Genomic DNA, 23,364 nt, shown 5'->3' with positions numbered 1-23,364 from the left:
CCCGGCCCCAGCCGAGCCCTGACCTGCTGCTCGCGGCGGTTGCCGGGAATTGTAGTTTGTTTACGTGACTCCGTCACATCCCCAGTCACGCAGCACGGAGAGGAAACGGACTCCATTTCCCAGCAGCCCAACCGACAGCGGGACCTGGGGGCTTCGTCCCTCCCACTCGGCTACTCCCAGCGCGGGGCAAGCTGGGAAGAGTAGTTCTAAATTAGTCCAGAGCATCGAAATGGGAGGGGAGAGGGATTGAGGCGAGGAGGGAGGGAAAGGGGGGGAAAGGATAGGGAAGCGAGAGTAGAAAGAGACAAAGAAGGGGACGAACTTGGTCTAGTGTAAGGAAAAGGACTATTGGGGCCTGAGGGAAAATAGTGAGATCAAGGATCTTAAAACAGCTGTGGGGCCAGCAGGTGGTTTGGTAGTCAGGGGGCTAGACTCCCACATGGCCGACTGTACTTAAAGTGTTGGCCCCAGAGGCTTTAAAATCACATTGGGCATCCTGGCATTTGATAGAAAGTGGACGAATATGGGAACCAGCAGTTAGCGTAATGGCTATGTCGCTGGACTCCCAGGTAGTCAACCGCGGTTCGCGTCCCGGACGCGGTGGCTTAAAACTCACGCCGGGCGCGTGTGCGTGCGTGCCCAAGATCCCCAGAGGAGAATGGAGGAGAAGGGATTGCGGCGTGACCATCCCCCCTATGGGGTGATTTCTCGCTTTTTGTCTCTATGTCTCTCTCTCTCTCTCTCTCTGGCGAGGGCAAAAATCTCTCAAAAAAAAAAAAAAAAAAAAAAGAAAGTGGACGAATATGTGGGCTGGCAAGTGGCGTGGTGGCTAAGGGCGCTGGACTCCCACATGGCACACCAGGGTTGGAGTCCCAGACATGGTGGCCGGCTTGCTTTCTCTCTCTCTGTCTTCCACCTCCTTCCCTCCCTGGTCAAATGAAAAGAAATAAGTAAGTAAACTTAAAGTGGACAAATATGAAAGATTTACTGTTGAGTGAAGCAAACCAGGCTATGAGAGACATGCTCTCCACTTAATATAAACCAACTGTAATACATACGGACTGTCGGTACTCTATGGCGGAAACCGAAAGGTTAGAGGATATAGAAGCATGGAAAATGAGTATGGATACTGGATACAGTGTAGAAAGAGGGTGGGAGAAGGGGGAGAAGAAAGGAATCAAGGAGAAAATACAGGCAAGACATTTATGGGACACAGATATGATTATCAGATGATAGTAACATATGGTATCTTGACTGGACTGGTATGAAGTGTATTCGTGTGCAGTAAATTCACTTCATGAGCTGTAGTGATTGAATGTAAAAAATAAATTAAAATTGGGACCAGCAGATAGCATAATGGTTATGTCACTGGACTCCCATGTAGTTGACTGCAGTTTTAGTTCTGGACCTGGCAGCTTAAAACTCATGCCAGCACATGTGCATGCATGCCCCAAATCCTGAGAGAATGGAGAAGGGATTGCAGCATGACCATCCCCACTGATGGGGGTGATTTCTCACCTTCCCTCTCACTGTGTCTGTCTCTCTCTTTGTCCTATAGCAAAAATCTCTCTTAAAAAAAAATCACATTGGGCACATGTGCATGTGTGCCCAGAATCCTAGAATGAGAATGGAGTAGAGGGATTGTGAATTGGCCATCTCCCCTGGAGGGTGATTTCTTACTTTCCCTTTCTGTCTCTGAGAGTACAAGCACCCTATGGGGGAAAAAAAGTTCTAAACATCTGGGAGTCAGGTCCAGTCACATGCCCAGCCCTTTCCCAAGACAAATGAATCAGATACTGTACAGCTGTATAGAAACATCTTTTATTTGGGTAACATGTCCCAAAACAGGTCAGTTAGTAAAATAGACTCTAGAGAATATGGCCCTATGTACAGCCCTCCCTCCCCCAAAATAACCTTGGAGGTGGGCTTTCTCCTTCCCCCTCGGGTTCCTGGAGTATACAAAAGAGTTTTGGCAGCTTGATGTTGATCATCTAGGCATGGGGCGCCATGTCCAGGTTCCATATTCCTCGGATGCAGTAGCAGTAGGTGGCTACAGCTCTCTAACCCTGCCCCACCCCAGCTCAGACATTTCTGCCCACCTTAGGATCTGGGACCAAAATCAAGAGCAGGCAGGCCCCTCCACTGAGGTGCTGGGCAAGGCTCAGTGCCACATCACTGTGCTTAGACAGGAGAGGGGATTTGTTTGGCACTTTAGATTGAACAGGACTGGAGAAGGTACCAAACCAGCAGGGGGAGACCATTTGGCACTAGTCTCCTGGGAAAAGGGGAGAGGGAGACAGATATGGAAGTAGGAGCTAAGAAAAGTAAAGAGATCCACTCCACGTGGCAGAGCTGAAATGGGCTAGAACCAACAGGATGCTGACGTGAAGCCCATGCCCCTTCCATACATCGACCCCACAGCAGCTGGGTGCCCACCTACATCCAACCTGTGTCAGTGCGCCCCCACGTGTAGTGTCTGGCCCCTGGTTCTAGCAGGAAGTGTCTTCCCCAGTCCTAATGCTCTTTGATCGTGTCACTAGTGACTTGACCATCTCTTGTTCCTTGGGCCTGGGGTCAGCCTTTTTTGGTCTGCCTACTTCCTTCTTGATGGTCAGATAGTCCCAAAGGTCCCGTTCCTACCTCCCAGAGAACTCTTTGGTCCTCAGTGCCTCCCTCAGTACCTTCCCCATCCCTTCCTATTCTCCACAGACTGGGAGAGGGAAGGGCAGGGTACCTGATGGTCAATCTCCCCTGCCCCTCTCTTGAAGCCCCCTAGATTTGAATGAAGAGCAGACCAGTGAGCAGGGCAAAGCCTGCTAGAAGTAGAATGACCTTGAGGATCCTCTGCTCAGGAGTGGCCAGCTCCTGGGGCAAGATTTCCAGGAAGGTGATATAGAGGAAGGTACCAGCCGCCATGCCCTCCAGCACAGACTGGGCCAGCTGATGCAGAGGCCCGGCTGACTCTGCCAGAGCTGCACCCAGCCCGATGCCCAGAGGTGTCATGCACGAGAAGAGGATCCCACATCCAGCCACCACCTGCACCCTCAAGTGGCTCTGCAGCAGCCGCAGGGACAGGCTGACAGCCAGAATACCCTTGTGGAGCAGCAAAGCCAGGCACAGCTCCATGGCCCGAGCCCTGTCTCGTTGCAGCCCCACAGCCAGCCCCTCAAACACTGAGTGCAGGGCCAGGGAGAAGACCAATACACAGGCACGCAGGGCGGAGGGGGCTGCTGGAGCTCCGCTTGCCTGTGGGACCCCTGGCCCATCATGCCAGTGCTGAGGTCCACCATTCACTGTTCCCAGCAGGGCCCTTGTCTCCTCCCGAGGTAGTGGCCCCGACTGCTCCTTGTAAGCCAGCGTGATCTGCTCCATCACCAGGACCAGGAAGAAGCCCATGGCCAGAATGAACTCTTGCAGGGGGAACTGGAGCTGTGGGCAGAGGGGACAACAAGGAGTTCAGGAGAATGGCGGAGAATGGAAGAAAGAATCAGGGTCTGGTAGAGGCCCAGCTACACAGACTTAGGGTCCCACACAGGCATAGGGCCATTCCCAATCACACAAAGATAGCTACCTGGTGACATGGACTCCAAGTGTATCTGCGTGATACACAGTTACATAGATTACAGTGTTACAGAATTAGACGCAGACCTAAATTTCACAGTTTGGGCATTATTAATACTTTGGGACAGAAAATCATTATAGGCGCTATCCTGGGCACCACAGGTTGTTTAGCAGCATCCCTGGCCTCTGCCCACCAGATGCCAGTAGCAAGCACCACACTCCCCTACCTCTCCAGTTGTGACAACCAACAATGTTATTATCAAATGTACCCTGGGGACAAAACAGCCCCAGGTGGGAGTCAGGTACAGATGCACACAAACTAGCACAGGAAGACACACCTCCCCAAATGCTTATGTGCAGAGTCACACACTGTCATAGGGACACTCGGGCAGAGACACACGAAGGGTTACATCCAGGGTTACTTCCTCCGTCTTAGGGAACAAGAGGGGAAAGAGCTGAGGATGACTTCCCTGTAACACTACCCAGATTTTCCGATGCCTTGGACTGGGTCACTCCCCACATCCCAATTCCTGGGGCTAAAGCCTTTCTGGTCTGCAACATCAGCTCCCTGGGAACTGCTTCTACACTTCCCAGGCCTCCAGGGAACTCTATCTCCAGCTCTTCAGGAAAGAGGCACAAAGAGGAACGTGATTCTTGGAGTCCTGTTAACTTCCCAACAGCTGGAAGTAAAAAACTCACAGAGTCGGACAGCTGATAAGGTGACACTAAGGTCTCACAGGGTACGCTGGGGCCACACAGGGTGGAGGGGAGGGAAGGCACCCAGTTATGTCCTATAACCAAAATCACAATTCATAGGATCACAAACCAAGAGCCTTCCACAGGGTCACAGAGTGACACAAGAACAGACCCATACAAACCATGTCACCTAGAGGATTGCAACTGGACACGCCCATGTCCCCCTGTACATAGAGTCACATGTCCCAGGCCAATGCTCACCGTCACGTGCAGGGCCGCCAAGGCCTCATCTATGGCAGCCAGGTAATCAGGCAGCAGATCCAGAAGACAGGTGGCCAAAAAGACACCCCCCGCAAAGCAGCTTACTAGGCTCAGGGCTTTCTGGCGGGCAGCTGGGCAGGAGTGAAGCAGAGGAGAATGAGCGAATAAACCCCCCCTCCAGGCCCCATCACCCTAACCGGAGCGAGGGCCACTTTGCCTTCCCTTCCTTCTGAGGTCACCTCCCCCAGTCTCAGAGTCCTCCCCAGCCCAAGTTTCCTTAGCAGCAGAGAAAGGGCAGGCTTACCTGAGGCTTCCTGGTTAGCTCCAGGCCTGCGCAGCACACAGATGGGCACCAGACTGCAGAGCAGGGTGAGCACCAGCAGCAGCACCAGGGCCCCCAACTTCACCTCCAGCCCCACAGGCATGGGGGGCTCGGAAGCTACCGCCTCTGGACGCCACACCAGGAGCTCTGGCTCTTCCCAGGGCCCCATGGTGGTTGTGGTAGCTCCAATGACTCTCGGGACCTAGGAAGACAGAAGTAGGTGGGGAATGTCACGAGAGGAAAGATGGGGCCCAGGGAAGGGGAAGGCTGGTCAGCAGAGCGCAGCTCCCTCACCCCAGCCCCTTTCTGACCTTCCCAACCCAGTGTGACTCATCCACTCCCAGAAGAGGAACGTCCCTCCTCCTCAGACTCTCTCCCAAGTGACTTACTCAGGACCCCAGCAAGGGGAAACTGAGGCCTGAGAAACACTGCGTGGCTATCTCAATGCCCTTCCACTCGCAGCCCTCAGACAACTAGGGGCCACCACCTCCGGGTAGGACTTGAAGATGGGGTCCCCAAAGGAAGATAGCGGCCAGGCCCCCCACTCCAAGATGGGGCAGAAGAAGTGAAACGGGGTCGGAGCCGCGGAGAGAAGTCCCGGGCGGGTTCATGGACCACCTGGACAGGACGAGCTGGGCGCTGGATCGCTCTCTCGGCCCTCTTTCCCCAGAGCCAACCCCCGAAAAGCAGAAAGCCAGCGCTTCACGCCGCAGGCTGGGACGCCGGGGCAGATGGCCAAAAGAGAAGGGGCCCTAGGGCTCCGGGGTCCCGGGACAGGCTGAGACGACACCGAGGGCGGCGTCTGGAAGTCCGGGCTCCGGAGGCGGGGTCCGAGGCCGCCAGCGTCGCGGAGGGGGAGAAATGTGAGAGCTGGGACGCCGCCTCCCAGGTCCCGGGAGGCCCGGGCCGCAGCCCCGGAGCCCGCCCTGGGAGTCCGCACTCACCTCGCGAGGGTCTCACTCCATGGTATCCGCTCGAGCGCTGGGTGGGCGGGGCCTGGCCCTGAGTGACGTGAGTTGGAAGCAACCAGAGGCCCGGAGGCGGAGAGGGCGGAGAAGGAGGCGAGCAAAGAGTCGGCGAGAGCGAGGTTGGGAGCGAGGGAGAGGAGGGTCCTGTGTTTGTGGGGCTGGGCGCTGTTCTGGAGAGAGACCGGCCAGAGTTTTTAAACAGTTCGCTGGAAACCCTTCGATCAAGGCTGGAGCCCGATCCTCGCCCCTCAAATCTCAGGATATCTGCCTGGCCCTAAGCCACAGTCTTGATCTTATCTCTTAGTGGCCGAGACCCGCATCCGTGCGCTATGGCGCCAAAGAAAACGCATTCTCTACTTCGGACGAATCTCCTTGCCTGACTCCCCTCGCCAGCACCCGTAAGAGGAAAAAAAAAAAAAGACAAGGCAGAAAGGACTCGGGGAAAGCAGAAGAGAAGTGTCTTGCAAACCATCCCCTTTTAAGTAACCAACCGAGCTGAGTTTACTGCAGCCTCCAGCCTTCCCTGCGCGGGTGGAAAAGTGGTGGGACGCAACCCGCCTAATAAAGAGGCTCAATCAGCATACTCCTACTCCCTGTTCGCTGTGCTTACCAAGCCTCAAGGCATCAAGCCAGGATTCTCTCCCACCCTATCTTGCTCTCTCCAGCTCCTCTTCCTCCGGCCCTGTAGGCCTCATTCCTGTTTTCGGTTCCTTGAATGCACCAAGGTATTTTCAACTCAAAATCTTCACTGTTTCCTCAGCCTGGATCCGCTTGACTCAACGACCCCGTGCTTGAGAATCCTCTTCTAACTTCATGGCCCAGTGGTACAAAAGAAGAAAAAAAAGAAGTTTCACTCCATTCTTTCTTGCAAATTCAAGAAGCCTTTGCCTAAAGAAGGGACAGAATGATGCCTCTGATAAGACTCTAGAAATGGAGGCCGGCAACTCTCATAAAGGGGGAATGTGAGGACTCTCGAGGGAGAGGATCTAAGAGAAAGGAATTGATAAGGCTCTAGATCAGGGTGTAAGTGAAATGGGATATTGATGTCCCATCATTTACTCATGGTCACTGGTGTTCTTAATTTAAAAATAAAAATTGACATTAAAGACAATTCCAGATTATCCAAGGGAATATTATGCATGCTGCGGTTTGTGTCAAATTACTTAGAACCTTGTTTGCATAGATGTCTTTGAGGATTTTCATACTATGGCATTTACAGGCTCATCTGGGGACCAGTGGCGTGGTGATTGAGGTGACTGATTCCACATGGCCTGACTTCATGCTGCCAGTCCCAATCTGGTGGCTTAAAAAACACACCACATAGAGGAACTTCCGTGACCATCCCCCCTGAAAAGTGCTTTCTCTCTTTGTCTCTCTCCGTCAAGCACACATGCAGTATAGCAAATTTAAAATAAATAAATTAAAGCTCATTTGAAGATTTTTCAAATACATCCTTAAACTATCAATCTAGGGCCAGCAGGTGGTGTGGTGGTTTGCGGCACTGGACTCCCACATGGCTGACTGCGTTTAGCATCCCGGACCTGGTGGATTGCTTTCTCACTTTCTCTCTCTCTTTCTCCCCCATTCTGCCCTCTCTGGTCAAATAAAAAATAACTAGCTAAATAAATAAATTTTTTGGAGAGATTTTTGCTATAGGGCACGTGCGCTCGCCAGACAGACAGACAGAGACATGGAGACAGAAAGCGAGAAATCACCCCCCCAGGGGGGATGACCATGCCGCAATCCCTTCTCCTCCATTCTCCTCTTGGGATCTTGGGCACACGCGCCTGGTGTGAGTTTAAGCCACCAGGTCCGGGTCTTGAACCGCGGTCGGCTACATGGGAATCCAGCGACATAACCATTATGCTAACTGCTGGTCCCAAGCACTTTTTTTTGCCGTAGGGCGGGCGCCACCAAGCCCCCAAGCATTTTTTTTTTTTGGAGAGATTTTTGCTATAGGGCACGTGCGCTCGCCAGACAGACAGACAGAGACATGGAGACAGAAAGCGAGAAATCACCCCCCAGGGGGTTGGTCACGCCACAATCCCTTCTCCTCCATTCTCCTCTCGGGATCTTGGGCACGCACGCACACGTGTCCGGCGTGAGTTCCAAGCCACCGGGTCCAGGACGCGAACTGCAGTCAACTACATGGGAGTCCAGCGACATAGCCATTACACTAACTGCTGGTCCCCCAAACACTTTTTGAAGCTGCTGGGCCCAGGACATAAACCACATACTTGACCATGTGGGAATCCAGCTGTGCCACTCACTGGGCCCCAGCTGCTTTAATTTGCTCAAAAGATAAGGGAAGACTCACACTTTTTGTCTCCTGGAAAGGAAACTGACTAGCGTAATGGCTATGTCGCTGGACTCCCACGTAGCCGACCACGGTTCAAGACCCAGACCCAGTGGCTTAAACTCATGCCGGGTGCGTATGCGTGTGTGCCTAAGATCCCAAGAGGAGAATGGAGAAGAAGGAATTGTGGCATAGCCATCCCTCCCCAGGGGATAATTTCTCGCCTTCTGTCTCTCTGTCTCTCTCTGTCTTTCCGGCAAGTGCATGTGCCCTATAGCAAAAATCTCTCCAAAAAAATATATTATTGGGGAGCCAGCAGATGGTGTGGTGGTGAAGGCACTGGACTCCCACATGGCCAACCATAGTTCAAGTCCCAGACCTGGCAGCTTGCTTCCTCGCTTTCCCTCTCTTGTCTCTGTCTCTCTCTGGTCAAATTAAAAATAAAGTTAAATAAATAATTTTTTAAAAAGATTATTGGTAATTGGTAACAATAACAAGGAAACATGATGACTGGGTCTCAGGACACCTAGATTCTTGTCCCAGCTCTGTTACATAGATATACATACACACCCACACTCACATTTATACACATATATATCAGGTATACAGATACAGAATTATTCATTTATTTTTAGAATAACAAATTAAAATTGTATATATAATAATGTAGAATATGCATTTTAAAAATACATATATATTGTGGAATGGCATTATCAAGCCAATTAACATATGTATTACCTCACATGCTTATCCTTTATCTGTGGTGTGAACATTTAAAATCTATTCAATTAGCAGTCAGTGGGGGATATGATGGTTAAAGCAACTGGATCCACATAGTTCAAGTCTGTGGTTCAAGTCCCTGACCCGGCAGATTGAAAATCACACTGGGTACCTGGATGTGTGTACCCAAAATCCCTAAAGGAAAATGGAAGAGAAGGGACTGCATCATGACCATCTCACCAAGGAGTGACTTCTCACTTTCTCTCTGTCTCTGTCCCTCTCTTGCAAACACATATGCCATAAAGGGAAAAAAATTTACTTCATTAGGGATTTTCCAGTATATAATATATTGTTATTGGCTGTAGTTGCCATCTTGTTTTCTATGTAATTTGAAGTTCAAATAGATTTGATGTGTGTGTAATTTTAGGCAAGAAAAAATTTTTTAAAATATTTATTTAATTGTATTTATTCATTCACTCTTTTTTTTTTTTTTTTTTTTTTAACTTGACCAGAGAGAGACAGAGGGTGAGAGTGAGAGAGAGAAGTGAGAAAGCAAGCCACCAGATTCAGGACTCAAACTCTGGTCAGCCATGTGGGAATATCCAGCACCTTAACCACCATGCCACCTGCTTATCCCCAAGGAAAAAAAATTTTTTTAGACAAGGAAGAGCTTCATTAATCAGCAAAAAGAGGGAAGTTAAACTAACAGATGATTTCAGAGGTTCCTTCCAGTTCTAACATTAATGGAGGCTATGTTTTCCACTTCATCTACATTTACAGGCTGCAGGAAAGCCCCTTAAAACACATTTAACTCAGACCAGCAGTTAGCATAATGGCTATGTTGCTGGACTCCCATGTAGCCGACCGCAGTTCGAGTCCCGGACCTAGTGGCTTAAACTCACGCTGGGCACGTGTGCGTGCGTGCCCAAGATCCTGAGAAGAGGATGGAAGAGAAGGGATTGCAGCATGGCCATCCCCCCTGGGGGGTGATTTCTCGCTTTCTGTCTCTCTCTGTCTTTCTGGTGAGCGCATGAACCCTATGGCAAAAACCTCTCCAAAACACACACACACACACACACACACACACACACACACATTTAACTATCTTCCTTGCTCTAGGAAAGATCTAGACAAGAATAGCTCCCATTTCCATAAAGCACTAGATCAGTAGGAAGCCTTCCTTGTCTCTCCACTATTCAAACAGGATACAGAGGAAAGAGGAGCAGGAACGAAGGACTTGGGGTGTTTGAGAAGGGCTAGCAAGGCAGCTGAGTCTAGTGCAAAACGCGTGGGCTCAGAGATCCAAATCTGGGTTCTGCTACTTACAGAACAACCTTGAGAAAGTACTTAGTTCCCTATCAGCTGTAAGTTGCTATGAGAATTATTGAGTACAGTGAAAAGGCCTGACATATAATAGTCGTTTGATAAATATTAGATCTTGTTCTATTCCTGTCTTCACCCTTAGTCCAGTCAAATCTTCATAAGAATACCAACTTTAAAGCTGGAGTCCATTTAAAGTTGGAATATGTATAAAGTTGGAATCCATACCCCAAACTTTTCTGCTGCACTCACCCAGCTACCTTTTATCTCTTTTTTTTTTTTTTTGGGGGGGGGGTTTGCTATAGAGCACATGCACTCACCAGAAAGACAGAGACAGAGAGACAGAAAGCGAGACATCACCCCCCAGGGGGGATGGCCACGCCGCAATCCCTTCTCCTCCATTCTCCTCTCAGGATCTTGGGCACGCACGCACACGCGCCCGGTGTGAGTTTAAGACACCAGGTCCAGGACTCAAACTGCAGTCTGCTATGTGGGAGTCCAGCGACATAGCCATTACACCAACTGCTGGTCCCTACCCTTTATCTTTAGTAATATTGGGAAGCAGGTGAATGAAAATCCTCAGTATTGTGCTTTTATTTTACTATTATTATTATTACTTTGGAGAGGGTTTTTTGGCTATAGGGTGCATGCGCTCACAAGAAAGAGACAGAGACAGAAAGCAAGACATCACCCCCCAGGGGGTATGGCCACGCTGCAAACCCTTCTCCTCCATTGTCCTCTCGGGATCTTGGGCACGAATGCATATGCGCCCTGCGTGAGTTTAAGCCATGGGGTCCAGGACTCGAACTGCGGTTGACTACATGGGAGTTCAGCAACATAGCCATATGCTAACTGCTGGTCCCAGTGCTTTTATTTTATTTGAAGTGAATTCTAGACCATCAGACACCAGACCAAGGTAAAAAGTCCTGAATCTTGATATTACTACTAACAAGTCATGGTTTCTGCCTCATCTGCAAAATTAGCAAAATACTACCTGCCTTAAGTGCCTCAGAGCTGTTGTGGATTAAATGAGTAAACAATGTTTATGAAGATATTTTGTAAATGATACAAACACAGTATAATGTTGCTGGTAGTTATGAGCAAACAATAAGACAAATTCCCAAACCAAACGCAATACTTTTTAAATAATTACTTTATTCAACTTTATTTTTATTTTTTAAAATTTATTTATTTTAATTTGACCAGCGAGGTACAGAATGAGAGAAAGTGAGAGATGGAAAGTGAGAAAGCAAGCCACCAGGTCCAGGACTTGAACCGTGGTTGGCCATGTGGGAATTCAACACCCTTAGCCACCATGCCACCTGCCAGCCCCTATTTTTATTATTTTTAAAAATATGACCAGAGAGGGGCCGGCTAATGGGAATGTGGTTAAGGGTGCTGGACTCCCACACGGCTAAGTTTTCGAGCCCTGGATCTGGAGGCTTGCTTTCTCACTTACCCTCTCTCTCTCTCTCTCTCTCTGTCTCTCTGGAAATATAACAATATTAAAGTTAAATAAAATAATTCTTTAAAAATTACAAAAAAAAAAAAAAAATTGAGCAGAGAAAGAGAGAGGGAAAGTGAGAAAGCACGCCGCCCGGACCAGCCCATGTGAGAGCTCAGCACAGCACCTTTAACCACCACACCGCCTGCCAGCCTCATCCAAAAGCAATTTTTTAAAAATTGCTGCGGTTTCCCAGGCCCTTGTCCCTCCTTTAGTTAAGAAAATCCAGTACTGTAGAAGTACAACTGGTGTTCTTCATCGGTTACCAAAATGCACAGATTGCGGACTTGGAAAAGCCACAGCGAGGTCCTCGCCCTCAGAATCAAAGCTTTCGGGGTAATCTCCGCTCAGGTAATAACCTGGGCTTCCGCATCACGCGGGAAGCGAAACCGAACCACTGTACTACCCACACCCTCATAACTTCTCCCCAACTTCCCTACAACTTCCTTTCTGGTTCGAACCCCGCCCTTTGGTCCGGTGAACCAATCCTTTCCCCTGGTAAATAAATACTGCGGCCCCATTGGTCTGACTCTCTTCGGACAGCCTATCCCGACCGGTTACCGAGTGGATAACGCCATTGGGTCGGTGTCCTGTCTTTCAAAACCTTTTAGGTCCGTAGCTTCCAATCAGGGCTCAACTGTGGGCACAGCGCCACGTGGAGGGGGAGGGAATGTTTCCCTGAATCTCAGGCCAACTCTGGACTCTTTCCGCCTTTGTGGACGCCCGACTGTGATCCTCCGCAAAAGCAATGCCTGAAGAACAAGCGTTCGTCCCTAGGACACCAAAGCCTCAGGAAGATGTACTGCCGCTAGGAGAAACTGAGGCAGAGGGGGCATGGCTACCTAAGTTTTCCTTAACCTCCTCGCTCAGCCTCGTCCCCCACTCCCTGATACAGCGCCCCTGCGGTGGCTCCTGGCAAGGTGCAACCCTCTTGGCGTTAGCCTTGGGGCGGGGTTTGGCTGGGCAGATCCAGGATACAAGATCCTGGAGAAAAGAAAAGGTGTAGTGTTTGGGGCCGTCCGCGGTCTAGGCTGGCTTGGCAAGGCTAGGTTCTTCGGAAAAGGTAATACCCAGGGGGCCCGTTTGGCTGAACCTAAGCGATAAAGGCAGGAGGCGAGGTCTCCAGGTGACAGGTGAGGGGGCTGCGCAGGTGACGAAGGAGGATAATGGTACAGGGAGCAGAGGGGCCCAGAGGGGTTAGGGGGCAACCATCATCTTTCTGCAACTCCGGCCCACATACCTTCCCACAGAAGCATGGATCCAGGAACCTCTGACCTATTGGACGTGTGGCTGGAGCCCCCAGAAGATACCTTTTCTACAGGATCCTTCCTGGAGCTGGGACTCCACTGTCCCCCAGAGGTCCCGCTGGCCAGGCTACAAGAACAGGGGTTGCAAGGCTGGGAATGCAGTGGGGGCCGTGGTTGTGTGAGTGTGATGAGTGGGAGTGGGGTGGCTTTAACACAGGACTTTGTGGTAAGACGCTAGGAGTCTTCAGCCTCCACTTGAGAGAGGTCTGAAAACAGAGATCCCAAAATGGATAGTTGTAATTATTTCCAAGAAGAAAAGGATTAAAATTAAATCATGAAAGAGCTAGGTCTGATGTCAGATGGGACTTCCAGAATTCTGCCCTGCACACATATATACCCTTTCCTACCGTAGGGCCTTCAAGAGAGTGAACCTGAAGATCTCCTGAATCTTTTCATCGATCCCAATGAGGTGTACTGCTCAGAAGCATCTCCTGGCAGTGACAGTGGCATCTCCGAGGACCCTGGCCATCCAGACACTCCCCCTGCCCCCAGGGCACCCAGTTCTCCAGCCCTCTATGAAGTTGTGTATGAGGCAGAGGCCCTGGAGAGGATGCAGGGGGAAGCTGGGCCAGCCGTAGGGCTCATCTCCATCCAGCTAGGTCAGTGTTCTGGGTGAGAATGGGCCTTCAGGTCCAGCCCACGTCACAGGGGTAATGGAGGTTTCCAACCTGTGCTGCTCCCCAGGCCCTGCTGCCATCAGGGTGTCTCTACGTCTCCTTTCTGCTAGTCACTTGTGTCTTCCTCAGATCAGTGGAGCCCGCCATTTATGGTGCCTGATCCTGGCACGGTCAGCGAGCTGCACTTTGATACTCATGGCCACATCCTGTCCGGAGCAGCCAGCGTAGCCTCGGTGCCTCCTGCAGCCCTGGTGAGTTTGGGGCCAGCCAGAACCTGTGCTCCCTAATACACACATCCCTGATACATATCTAATCATACAGATGGGGGTGGGGGAGGAGGAAACTGATGATAAGCTGTCTTTGCCTCATGATTTATGGAATTGTGTCTGAAGACCTGGGAGATGTGAGCAACCCTGAGAGCAGGGAAGGGCAAGAGAGAGCACTCACATGGGGTAAGGTGCTGAGGACTCAGTTAAGAAGGCGGGGTGAGGGATGTTGGAAACAGGGCTTGGGAGAAAGCCCAGGCCTTGTGTGCACCCCATGCTCAGCTAGAGCCATTGTCTCAGCCTCCTCAGGACAGGAAATGGGACAGGCCACCTGGGAATCCAAATGGGTTCAGTGAAAGAAGCAACTGCAACAGTGTTTCAGTGGAACTGTTGTCCAATGGCAGCCTCTAGCCAGTGCTACACATTGTAACAGAGCAGGATCTGCTGCTCCTGCTGGGCTCAGCAGGTTCCTATGGTGGGGGCTGGCGAAGAGGCTTGCTCAGGTCCCTGTTCCTCCCTTTACTCTGGAGAATAATCCTTGTGGCTGAAAAGCAGGGAAAGGGGACCAGCAGTTGGCATAATGGCTATGTCGCTGGATTCCCATGTAGTTGACTGTGGTTCGTGTCCCGGACTTAAAACTCACGCCGGGTGCGTGTGCGTGCGTGCCCAAGACCCCGAGAGGAGAACGGAGAAGAAGGGATTGCGGCGTGGCCATCCCCCCTGGGGGGTGATTTCTCACTTTCTGTCTATCTCTCTCTGTCTGGCGAGCGCACGCGCCCTATAGCAAAAACCTCTCCAATAAATAAATAATTGAATAAATAAATAAATAAAATAAAAATAAAAAGCAGAGAAAGAAGAAGCTTCCCTTCAAACCGTGGTTGAAGCTGGGAACTGAAGCCAAGCCCAGCACCTTAGGACCTTGGGCTGAGGGACCTTAAAAAGCCTGTCACTGAGCAAGCAGGTGGCTTGGTAGTTAAGGTCTAGATTCCCACATGGCCGACTGTGTAGTTGGAGACCCCAGACCCGTTAGCTTGAAAATCACTCCAGGCATGTGTGTGTGTCTGCCCAAAATCTCAAGAGGAGAATGGAGAAGGGATTGCTGCATGGCCATTCTCCCTGGGGGGTGGGGAAGAGGGATTTATTTCCCCCCACCCCTGTGAGTGTAGTACATACCATATAGCAAAAATCTTAAAAAAAAAAAAAAAAAGTCTGATGCTTCTAAACTTGAGTGCCCATCAGGTACACTGGGGTGTTTGTAGTTTTGTTTTCAGGTCAAACCCTCTAGGCCTTATTTCCAGAGGTTCTGATTAGGTGGCTTGACTTGGAAGAGACTTCCTCTGTAGATCCACCAGTCTCAGGAACTAGAAGGGAACATCAGGGAAAGGCAGATAGGAAATGGTTTCTGCCAAAAGCCAAAGACTATCTGGAGGCAAAAGCGAAAGCAATTTCTTAAGTCTCAAAGCAGAAACCTTTTGAAAAGGCATGTTAGTGCAATCAAGTCACTTAGTTGGCAGACACCAACTAATGGGCCCAAGTGCTGCGAGAAGCCCTTCAGTCTGGCTGCCCTAGGAGAGTTCCTTGTCTAAGAAGGGACAAAACCTCAGTCTGAAAAGTATAGCTCACATGGAGGGGAGATTGGGCCATGGCCCTAGGGGGCCTCCCTGGTTTGACAGGCAAGAAGACTGTCAACCCATTCCACCAAATTTAAGCTAATGGCTGAAAGTCATTTGTCTGCTGGAAGGAAATGTAGCAGACCCCACTATATTGAGTTCCTCCAGATCCTCTGAAGGTGCCCTAGGTTCTGGGGAGACAAGAGCCAGAAGAGGTCCCCCCTGGCCTGCTGAGTGCCTAGGCATAAGATGACAAACCACCTCTCTCCTTCTCAGCCTCGAGGTCCCTTTGGCTTGAGCCAGAGCCTGTCTGAGTTAAGGTCTCTGCCCCCCAGCTCACCTCTGGTTGGAGTTATCCCTCAGTGCCAATAGTCACACTTCAGAAGGCAAGAGACGCCCAGGTGCTGGAATGGCATGACCCCTCCCCACTTCCGTCTCATCTTTTCCTGTTCCCCACCCCCAGCTGCCCTGTCAAACCCTGTTCCTGACAGAAGAAGAGAAGCGTCTGCTGAGGCAGGAGGGGGTTTCTCTGCCCTCCCACCTGCCCCTCACCAAGGTAACACACTCCCCCAAAGGGTATCCCAACTCAGGGCTTCCACCATGGTTGCTCAGGAGTTGGGGCCGGTTAAGGGCCCAGGACTGACATCTCTGGGCCTCCAGGCAGAGGAGAGGATCCTCAAGAAGGTCAGGAGGAAAATCCGTAACAAGCAATCAGCTCAGGACAGTCGGCGGCGCAAGAAAGAGTACATCGATGGGCTGGAGAGCAGGTATGCTCAGCCTTGTATTTCTGGCTCCCACGGGCTACATCTGTCTGTCTGTCTGTCTCACACACACACACACACACACACTAAGCCAGGCAAAATAAGGGACTCAGATTGCCGAGGTTTGCCCTGCCTTTCTACATTCCCTAGGGTGGCAGCTTGTTCTGCACAGAACCAGGAACTGCAGGAGAAAGTCCGGGAGCTGGAGAGGCACAATACGTGAGTGAAGGGAGTGGGGGTGAGTGCGGGGGTAGAGAGGAGGCGTCAGCACAAAGGGGCACCTCAGACTCTGGTTCCCAGATACTAACTCTTCATTCCTCTTTTCCCAGCTCATTGGTGGGGCAACTCCGCCAGCTGCAGACACTCATTGCTCAAACCTCCAACAAAGCTGCCCAGACCAGCACTTGTGTCCTGGTACGGTCTGTCTGTCTGTCTACTTCCTTTCCCAGCACTGCCGCCACCTTCCTCCACGGTTCCACCTGACAGCTCCCTACCCAGCTGCATCTCCCTTCCTGTCCCCGACAACCCTGACTGCCCCCCATCCACTCTGCCTTCTGCTCCCTTTATTGTCCCCACAGCCCAAGTATCCTTTTGCTTCCTTCCAGATCCTTCTTTTTTCCCTGGCTCTCATCATCCTGCCCAGCTTCAGCCCCTTTCAGAGTCTACCAGAAGCTGGGCCTGAGGAATACCAGCCTCATGGAGGTGAGAGGCAAGGGCAGGAAGGGACTTCTAGTGAGCAAGGGGAGGACTCTTCTCTGTCAGTCCAGAAGTGGGAGGCAGGTCCTGTCCTATCTAGTGTTTCCTACTCAGGATCACCCCCACCCCCAAACTGTGTGTTCTTTTTTTAAAGGATTATTTAATTCCTTTTTTTTTTTTTTTTTTTTGAGGTTTTTACTATAGGGCACATGCGTGCGTCAGAAAGACAGAGACAGAAAGCGAGAAATCACCCCCCAGAGGGGATGGCCACATCACAGTCCCTTCTCCTCCATCCTCCTCTCACGATCTTGGGCACACACACATACACGCCAGCATGAGTTTAAGCCACTGGGTCCGGGACTCGAACCGCGGTCAACTACATGGGAGTCCAGCGACATAGCCATTATGCCAACTGCTGGCCCCTGTTATTATTTTTTTAAAGAATTATTTTATTTGTCTTTATTTATTTTAATTTGACCAGAGAGGGACATAGTGAGAGGGAAAGTGAGAAATCAAGCCACCAGGTCCAGGACTTGAACCGTGCTCAGCCATGTGGAATTCCAGCACCCTTCACCATACCACCTGCCGGCCCCTGTTATTATTTTTTAATTTGACCAGACGGAGACACAGAGAGAAAGGGAAAGCAAGAAAGCAAGCCATCAGGTCTGGGCCTCAAACCATGGTCGGCCGGCCATGTGGGGAATCCAATGCCTTCAACCCCCACTCCACCTGCTGGCCCCAGGGATCACTCTCTTACTGCCCCTTTCCCTTCACTTTAGTGATTTCCAGAAATATACTGACACACAAGGATATGACAGAAAATCTGGAGGACCCAGTACTGGAGTCCAGACTGGGAGAACCACCCGGAGCCAAGAGTGCAAATGGCTCATCAAGGACACTACTCAAGAAGACTGGAGGAAAGACAGGACCCAGTGGACACATCAGAACTGTGCTGCACGCAGATGAGATGTGAGATGGGGACAGCCCTTCCTGCCCACTTCCCGAGCACAAGGAATCCACAGCTCTCCATTCAGCTCCGCTTCCCCTCTGGGTGGGAGTCCCACTGGGTGTCTTTGCCCTTGAGAATCTGAATCACTTCAGGACACCCTGGATGTCTGTACCAAGCCTCAGTCTGCCTATGTGAGGGGACACGATACTTTTGTTGTTATGTATGTGTGATTTTATTTCTTCCTTGGGAATAGGTTGGGGGGAAACAGAAGTTTTGACTGAAAAATAAACATTTTAGCTAAGATAATATCCCAAAGTTTTAAATAATAGAGGGGGAAGATGGATACTTGGTAGGCTAGGGCCTACAGCTGCCACTCCCTTTCCCTCTCTGTCCCATGACATCCCACCCTAAACCAAATGACAGTAGGAAAGGAAGCTGTTTTATTCTTTTTTATTCTGTTCATTACTGATCTGAAAGAGGAAGATGGGGAGAAGGGGATGCCACCACAAGGCACCAAAGAACCAAGGGTGCGAATCAGTCCATTACGCTTTCTCCATCTGAAAAAGGGTCCCTAAGACCCTGGGTAAAACGGTAGGATGTAGCTATATGGACTCAATTTGCTTCCGGACCTTCTCCAGAGCTTTCCTGTCCAGTTGACGCTGACGGATGATGACAAGGCAAGCGAAGACCAAGGCCACACCCACAACAGCCCCTTCGAATTTCCAAAATAAGTGTTGTTCCATCAGAGCTGAGCGGCAGCTGGGGACAGAAGAACAGTTATTCCAGAGGTTAGCTTCTCTAACCTCTACACAGAGCTGCTCTCTGACCTCTCTCCTCCAACCTACCAAGATATACTCAAGAGGAAAAGAGGAAGCCAGAGTCAGCCTCCTAATGTGTATAATACATAAATCCCTCTTGATTATATCATTTTACTTATTTTTTAAAATTTGTCAGAAGGCTTATGCATTCAGCAAAGAAAGACAGAGAGAAAGTAAGAAATCACTCCCTAGGTAGGATGGCCATTCTGCAATCCCTTCTTTTCATTCTTCTCGTGGGATTTTGGACACAAACACACATACAGGCAGTGCGTTTTTCAAGTTGTTGGGTCTAGGATTCAAATCACACCATTGGCCATGTAGGATCCGGCCACCTTAACTGCCATGACACTAGCTGGCCCAGATGTGTATTTATTCTGTGGTAAGATATGCAGGACTAATGTTAATATTATTAATAAGAAAATATGTCCAATAATATACTGCTGAGGAGTAGAGCTACAATATGGGTTCAATTAATTTGGCTCAAAACCCCCTCCTCTTGCCAATAGGCCATGATACTCCCTGACCAAGAAAAAGAAGTGGGATCTTCTACCTCGGGTCACAGGAGCAAAGGAAGTGATCTCAGAAGAGAAATAGCACTCACCTTTATATTTTTTTAAGAGAGATTTTTGCTACAGGGCATATGAGCTCGCCAGAGAGACAAAGAGACAGAAAGTGAGAAATCACCCCCCAGGGGGGATGGCCACACACCAGTCCCTTCTCCTCCGTTCTCCTCTTGGGATTTTGGGTATGCACGCACACATGCCTGGTGTGAGTTTTAAGCCACCTGGTCCAGGACTCGAACCGCAGTTGACTATGTGGGAGTCCAGTGACATAACCATTATGCCATCTGCTCGTCCCAACACTCACCTTTTGAACTCACTCTTCTTGGTTGAGCTACATGTGATTTTCTCTACATACCCTGTGGAACCACACTCACGGTTGGTTTTCTGCAAGAAGAAAAGGACCAAAGTACACATTAGGGAGGAGCAATAAAGAGAACGGCTTCCTTTCAGAAGGGACAGGTCCCCAAGTGCTATGGCTTAGAACTTAGGCAGCAGAGACCTAATGAAGAATTCTGATACATGGTAGAGGTAGTGACAGCATAATTAGCAATGTGTATTACGGGTTTTCTTGAGATTTTTGCTATAGGGCATGTGAGCTCGCTGGAGAGAGAGAGACAGAGAGATAGAAAGTGCGAAATCACCCCCCAGGGCGATGGCCACACTGCAATCCCTTCTCCATTCTCCTCTCAGGATCTTGGAGATGCACGCACATACCCCTTGTGCTGAGTTTTAAGCCACTGGGTCTGGGACTTGAACCGTGGTAGACTACATAGGAGTCCAACAATGTAACCATTACACCATTGGCTGGTGCCAGCAATGTGTATTACAAAGAACAGTTCAGGGGCAGTACTATGAAAGAGGTGATGACCGATTCTAGATCCTACTGTACTAACAATAAACGGGGCCAGCAGGTGGCATGGTAGTTGGGGCGCTAGACAACCACATGGCTGATCATAGGACGAGTCCTGGACCTGGCTGCTTGGTTTCTCACTTTCTCTCTCCCTCTCTGGTGAACACACATGCTCTCTAGCAAATTTAAACAAAATAATAATAAATAAAATTAAACAATTTTTTTTTTTTTGGAGAGAGTTTTCACTGTAGGGCGCGTGCGCTCGCCCGACAGACAGAGAGACAGAAAGCGAGAAATCACCCCCCAGGGGGGATGGTCACGCCGCAATCCCTTCTCCTCCATTCTCCTCTCGGGATCTTGGGCACGCACGCACACGCGCCCGGCGTGAGTTTTAAGCCACTGGGTCCGAGACACGAACCACGGTCGACTACGTGGGAGTCCAGCGACATAGCCATTACGCTAACTGCTGGTTCCCAAATTAAACAATTTTTTGAGAGAGAGATGTTTTTGCTATAGGGTGTGTATGTTTCCTAGATAGACAAAGATAGAGACAGAAAGTGAGAAATCCCCCTCTGGGGGGATGGCCATGCCACGATCCCTTCTCCTTCATTCTCCTGTTGGGATTTTAGGCGTGTTTGCACATGTGCCCAATGTCAATTTCAAGCTTTTGGATTCCAGACTCAAACTGTGTCATGTGGGAGTCCAGTAATGTAACCATTATGCCATCTGGTCCCAAATAAAAAATTAAAAAACAAAACAAAACAAAACAAAAAACAGAACATTGAGTCAGTAGATAGCAAGATCTGGTTAAAGCACTAGATCCCACATGGCTGACGCTGTAGTTGGAGTTCCAGACCCTGCTACCTGAAAAACACACCAGAGTGACCCACAAGTGGCCTGGTGGTCACTGGGTGTGTGTGTGCATACCCAAGATCCTGAGAGGAGAATGGAGAAGGGATAGTGGCGTGGCCATCCCCCCCCCCCGAGGGGTTGAGTGATTTCTAGCTTTCTATTTTTCTCTCTCTCTGGTGAGCACATACACCCTATAGCGTATCTCTCTAGGGGGAAAAATTAAGTACATAATTCTTTAAAAAAAAAAAAAATAAGAAGGGTTGGCAGGTGGCATGGTGGTTAAGGGCACTGGACTCCCACATGGCTAACTGGAGTTCCAGTCCCAGACCTGGTGGCTTGCTTTCTCACTTTCCATCTCTCTCTTTCTCTCTCCCTCTCTGGTCTAATTAAAATAAGTAAATTAAATAAAAAATAAAGTTAAAATATTAAAAAAGAAAGAAAAGATAAATACACCAGGCATGTGTGCGTGCATGGCCAAAATCCCAAGAGGAGACTGGAGGAAAAGGAATTGCAGTGTGACCATCCCCTGATTTTGTACTGTCCTTCTCTGAATATGTAAATGCCCTACAGCAAAAATCTAAAAAAAAAAAAAAAAAAAAAAAGTAAAGTAACATAGCAGTTATCAGCTCAATACTGCTATTAGCTTGGGAAGTACCGAGCACGTTTTCACGTTTTCAGAGAGAACAAGTTCAAATTTGGACATATATTAAGATTATGGGAACCAGCAGTTAGCGTAATGGCTATGTCGCTGGATTCCCACATAGTTGACCGCGGTTCACATCCTGGACCCGGCGGCTTAGAACTCACGTCGGGCGCGTGTGCATGCATGCCCAGGATCCCAAGAGGAGAATGGAGGAGAAGGGACTGCGGTGTGACCATCCTCCCTAGGGGGTGATTTCTCGCTTTCTGTCTCTATGTCTCTCTCTGTCTGTCTGGTGAGCACACGCGCCCTATAGCGAAAACCTAAAAAAAAAAAAAAAAAGATTGCAAGGAAAAAAATTAAAAGCATGCTTAGGTATAGACATGCTTAATAAGACTTGAGGACTGAGCAGTTGGCTTAATGGCTATGTCACTGAACTCCCATGTAGTTGACTGCAGTTTGAGTCCCAGACCGGTGGCTGAAACTCACACCGGGCGTGTGTTCAAGATCCTGAGAAGAGAGTGGAGGAGAAGCGATTGAGGCGTGGTCATCCCCCCTGGGGGATGATTTCTCACTTTCTGTCTCTTTCTGGTGAGCGCATGTGCCCTATAGCAAAAACTTCTCCCCTACCCCCCCCAAAAAAAATAAATAAATAAAATAAAGACTTGAGGACTGTTTAGATGTGAAAAAAGCGAAGAGAAAATAGATACTCACCACCTGGAAATTAGAACATGGACCACACTCTTCTACAACCACGAACTCTTCCACCAGCCAGCAAGGCAAATTTGAGGTGCTGGCTGAAAGGGGAGAGAAATGTCAGCCCCAGACCATTTGGAAACCTTTCAAAGACTCTGACCACCTAACTTCCCAGTACAGTGCTAGCTGTCATTCCACCTGATGCCATCCTTTCCCACCTATGCTTCTGGTATACAGGTAAGACATTAAACACAAGCAGAAAAGCTTTGCGGGTGCTGGTTCCTAGACAATCACCCACCTGACAGCTTCTCCTCTCGCATGGGTGTCTCTGCTTGGCTGCAGTGGGCAAGCGAAAGGGGGGGAAAGGGCTAAAGTCAGAATCCAGAAAACGGGGGAATACCCTCAACCTGCAGGGACAATCCGGTTTTCCCTTGCCAGTCCCTCCTTACCAGAACTTTAAAGTGAACACACAGAGCAACCAGTAGAGAGGGTGGCCCAGGGGGAGGCCATGCCTCCCCTTGCCCGCAGGCATGGAGCGCTCAGGGTTGCACCTGTCGGAACAGAGGGACCTGCTGGACTGGCCTCGTGCCTCGGTCCGAGCGCAAGCGGCGTTTATTCCGCAGCCTTCCCGGGGCTTCCACGCCGGGGCTGCGAAATGCTCGGGTTGTCTACCAAGACAGAGGGTCTACCTGGATGTCTCCGTGGCCACAGCGAGAGATGTCCTGATGCATCTGTAGGATAAGACGTGACTTCCCCCTGCGAGGCCCCAGGTCCCGGAGGAGGGCCAGAGGGGCGCCCCGGCCTAGCGCCCGCTCACCTCGGCCTCAGTCCCTGGAGTGGCCATCTTGCCCGCGGAGGATCCTGGGGCGCGGGCCAGGCGCCGGCCGGTCGTCCCGTGCGGGACCCGGTTGTCCCGGGCGCGGCCGAGCGTCGCCCGCTGGGGCTTGTAGTCCTCCGCGGCGCGTTCGCCCGCTGCCCTCTGGGAATCGCGTCTCTCTGCGTTTGTGCAGCAGGACGCGGCCCATTGGCTGGGCGCCGCGTTGCATTGTGGTCCCGGTGGTCTCTGCCGGAAGCGGGAAACGGCGGCCACC

The 23,364-nt window shown here is 50.2% G+C and overlaps 3 protein-coding genes across 7 annotated transcripts; 1 reads left to right on the top strand and 2 right to left on the bottom strand.

The window, feature by feature from the left end:
* Positions 1–1,799: 1,799 nt before the first annotated feature.
* SLC39A1 (solute carrier family 39 member 1) lies at positions 1,800–5,826 on the bottom strand. 2 transcript variants are annotated; one of them, XM_006159811.2, is made up of 4 exons: positions 5,785–5,826; positions 4,823–5,042; positions 4,519–4,649; positions 1,800–3,429 (listed from the first exon to the last, which is right to left on the bottom strand). In XM_006159811.2, exons 2-4 carry the CDS (start codon positions 5,007–5,009, stop codon positions 2,773–2,775), a joined length of 975 nt encoding a protein of 324 aa, XP_006159873.1. In that variant the 5' UTR covers positions 5,010–5,042; positions 5,785–5,826; the 3' UTR covers positions 1,800–2,772. The 2 variants fall into 2 exon arrangements, with proteins under 2 accessions (XP_006159873.1, XP_014447616.1); XM_014592130.2 differs by lacking the exon at positions 5,785–5,826 and adding an exon at positions 5,459–5,583.
* A 6,496-nt stretch (positions 5,827–12,322) lies between these two features.
* Positions 12,323–18,233, top strand: CREB3L4 (cAMP responsive element binding protein 3 like 4). Of its 3 annotated transcripts, none has more exons than XM_006159810.3 (10): positions 12,323–12,568; positions 12,899–13,007; positions 13,308–13,554; positions 13,702–13,823; positions 15,912–16,004; positions 16,109–16,215; positions 16,360–16,428; positions 16,539–16,623; positions 16,815–16,911; positions 17,685–18,233. In XM_006159810.3, the coding sequence occupies exons 2-10, from the start codon at positions 12,903–12,905 to the stop codon at positions 17,876–17,878; spliced, it is 1,119 nt and encodes a 372-aa protein (XP_006159872.1). In that variant the 5' UTR covers positions 12,323–12,568; positions 12,899–12,902; the 3' UTR covers positions 17,879–18,233. The 3 variants fall into 3 exon arrangements, with proteins under 3 accessions (XP_006159872.1, XP_006159870.1, XP_006159871.1); XM_006159808.3 differs by having other exon boundaries at positions 12,899–13,073; positions 17,685–18,171; XM_006159809.3 differs by lacking the exon at positions 12,323–12,568 and adding an exon at positions 12,581–12,781 and having other exon boundaries at positions 12,899–13,073; positions 17,685–18,171.
* Positions 18,234–18,290: 57 nt separating this feature from the next.
* On the bottom strand, positions 18,291–23,265 carry JTB (jumping translocation breakpoint). Of its 2 annotated transcripts, none has more exons than XM_006159807.3 (6): positions 23,091–23,265; positions 22,723–22,824; positions 22,572–22,609; positions 22,292–22,374; positions 19,540–19,619; positions 18,291–18,613 (listed from the first exon to the last, which is right to left on the bottom strand). In XM_006159807.3, exons 2-6 carry the CDS (start codon positions 22,803–22,805, stop codon positions 18,457–18,459), a joined length of 441 nt encoding a protein of 146 aa, XP_006159869.1. In that variant the 5' UTR covers positions 22,806–22,824; positions 23,091–23,265; the 3' UTR covers positions 18,291–18,456. The 2 variants fall into 2 exon arrangements, with proteins under 2 accessions (XP_006159869.1, XP_006159867.1); XM_006159805.3 differs by having other exon boundaries at positions 22,963–23,264.
* Between the last annotated feature and the right edge of the window lie 99 nt (positions 23,266–23,364).

The sequence above is a fragment of the Tupaia chinensis genome, unplaced genomic scaffold (assembly GCF_000334495.1).
Source record: "Tupaia chinensis unplaced genomic scaffold, TupChi_1.0 Scaffold000659_1, whole genome shotgun sequence".
NCBI lineage: Eukaryota > Metazoa > Chordata > Mammalia > Scandentia > Tupaiidae > Tupaia > Tupaia belangeri.
Note: the sequence above shows the minus strand (reverse complement) of the source record. Positions and strands in the feature narration are given on the sequence as shown.

Excerpts from the sequence above, each read along its gene's own strand:
- JTB (XM_006159807.3), bottom strand. The coding sequence starts at position 22,805 with ATGCCTGCGGGCAAGGGGAGGCATGGCCTCCCCCTGGGCCACCCTCTC. Across the intron at positions 22,610-22,722 it reads GTGTTCACTTTAAAGTTCTG|CCAAGCAGAGACACCCATGC; the intron begins GTAAGGAGGGAC and ends TGCCCACTGCAG. Across the intron at positions 19,620-22,291 it reads CATGTTCTAATTTCCAGGTG|AAAACCAACCGTGAGTGTGG; the intron begins GTGAGTATCTAT and ends TTCTTCTTGCAG.
- CREB3L4 (XM_006159808.3), top strand. The coding sequence starts at position 12,903 with ATGGATCCAGGAACCTCTGACCTATTGGACGTGTGGCTGGAGCCCCCA. Across the intron at positions 13,074-13,307 it reads GCAGTGGGGGCCGTGGTTGT|GGCCTTCAAGAGAGTGAACC; the intron begins GTGAGTGTGATG and ends TTCCTACCGTAG. Across the intron at positions 16,005-16,108 it reads CCCACCTGCCCCTCACCAAG|GCAGAGGAGAGGATCCTCAA; the intron begins GTAACACACTCC and ends CTGGGCCTCCAG.
- SLC39A1 (XM_006159811.2), bottom strand. The coding sequence starts at position 5,009 with ATGGGGCCCTGGGAAGAGCCAGAGCTCCTGGTGTGGCGTCCAGAGGCG. Across the intron at positions 4,650-4,822 it reads AGCTAACCAGGAAGCCTCAG|CTGCCCGCCAGAAAGCCCTG; the intron begins GTAAGCCTGCCC and ends ACTCCTGCCCAG. Across the intron at positions 3,430-4,518 it reads TGGCGGCCCTGCACGTGACG|CTCCAGTTCCCCCTGCAAGA; the intron begins GTGAGCATTGGC and ends CTCTGCCCACAG.